Source organism: Tyto alba, unplaced genomic scaffold, assembly GCF_018691265.1.
Source record: "Tyto alba isolate M040663 unplaced genomic scaffold, T.alba_DEE_v4.0 Super-Scaffold_2, whole genome shotgun sequence".
Taxonomy (NCBI): Eukaryota; Metazoa; Chordata; class Aves; order Strigiformes; family Tytonidae; genus Tyto; species Tyto alba.
This window is the reverse complement of record NW_024881282.1, coordinates 8,617,286-8,620,467: the sequence shown is the minus strand read 5'-3', so window position 1 is coordinate 8,620,467 and position 3,182 is coordinate 8,617,286. Positions and strand designations below refer to the sequence as shown.

Sequence of the window (3,182 nt, the reverse complement as noted above, 5' to 3'; positions counted from 1 at the left end):
AAATTATCTCATGGTTTATTTCCAGAGGATCTTGCTTTATCTCTCCACACATCCCAACGTCTTGACCCCAAGTCTCTGGAAAGTTAAATCTAGGTTGATGAATGAAGAAAACTAGTTTACCTTTCACTTTAACTTCTAAAAGATAGAAGGCACAAGGATTTGTCACCACCAAGGGTAAAACCTCAGGCTGATCCGTATGTGGATCCCGTTTCAAAAACAAACAATCCACTTGGGACTGGCAGGGAGCCAGACTGCGGGATTGCCTTTTAAGACTTGCATCTCAATAGGAAACCTCTGAGTATTTTGATCTGTTTTCATAACTGTAACAATTTTCATCCCTTGGCTTTGTAGTGTATTATCATTCCCTTCTTTCTAGTAAGTTAAAGAAACAGCCGGTACAAATGAAGGCAAAACAAGCACGGGTCGCTGTGAGTAAAATACGGCATTTCAAAAGATTTAGGAAAGACAAAAACCACTGCCTGTCTTAACTCCTGCCAAGAAACCATTACAGAGGATGGAGGCGCGGTGAAAGCCCCTTGAACGCTGCATTTCAACAGCAGTAACAACCACAGATCTTGGATCTATTGTGTAGCTTTATTTTTATAGGACCTATCATAGACTCTTTTACATAACTTAAATGATTATCAAATAATCTCCTGTACACACTGAGACCGAGCCGCATTGCTTTCCGAGCTTTGACACATTCCTGGAAGAAATCCAACGGTCTGTAGGAATCACATCGCCGCGGTGGCTACAGTACATTTTTGTCCCGAACTTACATCATCAATTAACTTACATATCACTGTTTGTAAGATCCTGCAAGACACTGTTAAATTTCAGGACTTTATGTTTTGGTAGCAGCATTTTTAATTTTGCTTTATTTTAATAATTCCCCCCCCCTCGCCATTTGTGTCCTCAACTGAGCATCCATCAGCGCTTGCAACGCACACCAGCCCGGGAGAAATTTTAAGTGCGCCGCAAGACGTGACGGAGTCTTACTTTTAGACCGAAATCATTTACAAGTCGTCACGGCCGCCTTCAAGAAGAGCAGCCCCCGTCGCAAGGCCGCCCGAGACAGGTACCCCAAGCCACGTCTGCCTATAAAACAAAACCTGACCCCTACGGAAGGCTAAGGAAAAGTAGAAAAACACCTGAAGGAACCCAGTATTTCACATTTTATTTGCAGCGTCTCCCAAACCGCAGGAGGAGGCGACTCGCAGAGCACAAGGGTGAATCCTGCGTGGGTCTGGGTGGGGAGGGGGGAAACACACACACACACACACACACACACACAGCCCACACACACGCGCGGTGGGGCGAGCGGAGCCCCCGGCCCCACGCGTGAGCGGCGGGAGGTCCCCACTCACCCCCCGAGCGTCCGTCAGCTCCCCGCGGGTGGGCTCGCCCGCTCCCCCCACCCCCCCCCCCGTTCCGTCTCATCGTACCGGGGGGGCACTTGGGGGCGAGGGGCCGAGCCCCCCCCCCCCCCTCCCCCCCGCTGCCCTACAGACCGGGGTAGGCGGGGCGGGGGAAGCCGGCGCCGTACTCGTAGGGCCCCTGCGGCGGGGCCAGCGGGCACTCGGGGAAGAAGGGGGCGAAGCCCGGCGGCAAGTGGCCACCGGGTTCCTCGCCGCCGCCGCCGCCGCCGGGGCCCGGCTCCCCGCCGCCGGGGTAAAGCGGGCGCAGCGCCTCGGCCGGCGCCTTCTTGGGGGGGCTGCAGGGCCCGGCCGGGCTCCAGGGCGGCTCGGGGTAGAGCAGCCCGCCCAGCAGAGGGTGGTGGGCGGCGGGCAGCGGCACTTCGTAGAGGCCGTGCTCCAGGCCCAGCTCGGCGGGCAGGCGGGCGGCGGGGAAGGCGTCCGGCGGGGCGGCGTGCTCGGGCAGCAGCCCGCCGTACTCGGGGCCCAGCAGCTCGAAGAACTCGCTCGCCTCCCCGCCGGCCTTCTCCAGCTCCTTGGCGTCCGGCGGCGGCCCGCGGGAGGAGGAGGAGGAGGAGGAGGCGGCGGCGGGCAGCGCCGGCTCCGTGAAGAAGGAGGGCGGCAGGTTGCGGTCCCGCAGCGGCACCTTCCGCGGGCCGCCCGCCGCCCCGCCGCCCCCCGCCGCCCCGCCGCCCCCCGCCGCCTCGCCGCCCGCCGCGCCCCGGCCCGGCTGCAGGGAGCCGAAGAGGGCGGCCAGGCTCTTGCTCTGGAGGCTAATGGCCGCCTGCGAGGCCTCCCGGCGCGGCGGGGGCTTGGCGGGGCAGGCGGCGGGCGGGGAGGAGGAGGAGGCGGCGGGCGGCGGCGGGGCGGGAGGCGGCGGCGGGGCGGCGGCGATGATGCCGGTGCAGCGCTTGATCTGCTTCTGCAGGTACTTCCTGTGGTTCACCTTCCGCTTGGACTTCACCGGCTTGTCCAGCGCCAGCTTGATGTTGCTGGAGGCCGAGTCGATGAAGCTCAGCAGGTCCCGGGTGGCTTCTCGAAAGTCCCCCGCGTCGCCCTCGCCGCCGCCCTCGTAGCCCTTCTCCAGGTCGGCATAGCCCAGGAGGCTGCCGGCGGCGGGGAAGCAGAAGGAGAGGAGGTGGTGGGGGCTGAGCAGCGCGGCTGGCACGGCCATGGCCGGCGGCCGGGCGCCGCCGCCCCGAGCTCCGCAGGGCTGCGCCGGGCGGGCGGCGGCGGCGGCGGCGGGGAAAAGGCGGCGGGCGGGCGAGGAGGAGGGCTCAGGAGCGGGGCCGGCCCCGGCCCTCCCCGCCTCCCCGCCGGGCGCCCGGGGGCCGGGCCCGGCCGGTTGCACCCACCCCTCCCGGCCGGGGACACCGGCAGGGGCGGGGGGGCGGGAGGAGCATCACCCCCGGGGCAGGTACACACACCCCCGGGGCGGGTACACACACCCCCGGGGCGGGTACACACACCATCGGGCCGGGTACACACACCCCCGGGGCAGGTACACACACCCCCGGGGCAGGTACACACACCATCGGGCCGGGTACACACACCCCCGGGGCAGGTACACACACCCCCGGGGCGGGTACACACACCCCCGGGGCGGGTACACACACCCCGGACAGGTACACACACCCCCGGGGCAGGTACACACACCCCCGGGGCGGGTACACACACCCCCGGGGCGGGTACACACACCCCAGGGGCAGGTACACACACCCCAGGGGCGGGTACACACACCCCCGGGGCAGGTACACACACCCCAGG

The 3,182-nt window shown here is 64.4% G+C and overlaps 1 protein-coding gene across 1 annotated transcript; it reads right to left on the bottom strand.

The window, feature by feature from the left end:
• Nucleotides 1-575: 575 nt before the first annotated feature.
• Nucleotides 576-2,670, bottom strand: FAM181B (family with sequence similarity 181 member B). The gene has a single exon (XM_042793427.1). It carries the CDS (start codon nucleotides 2,587-2,589, stop codon nucleotides 1,504-1,506), a length of 1,086 nt encoding a protein of 361 aa, XP_042649361.1. The 5' UTR covers nucleotides 2,590-2,670; the 3' UTR covers nucleotides 576-1,503.
• Between the last annotated feature and the right edge of the window lie 512 nt (nucleotides 2,671-3,182).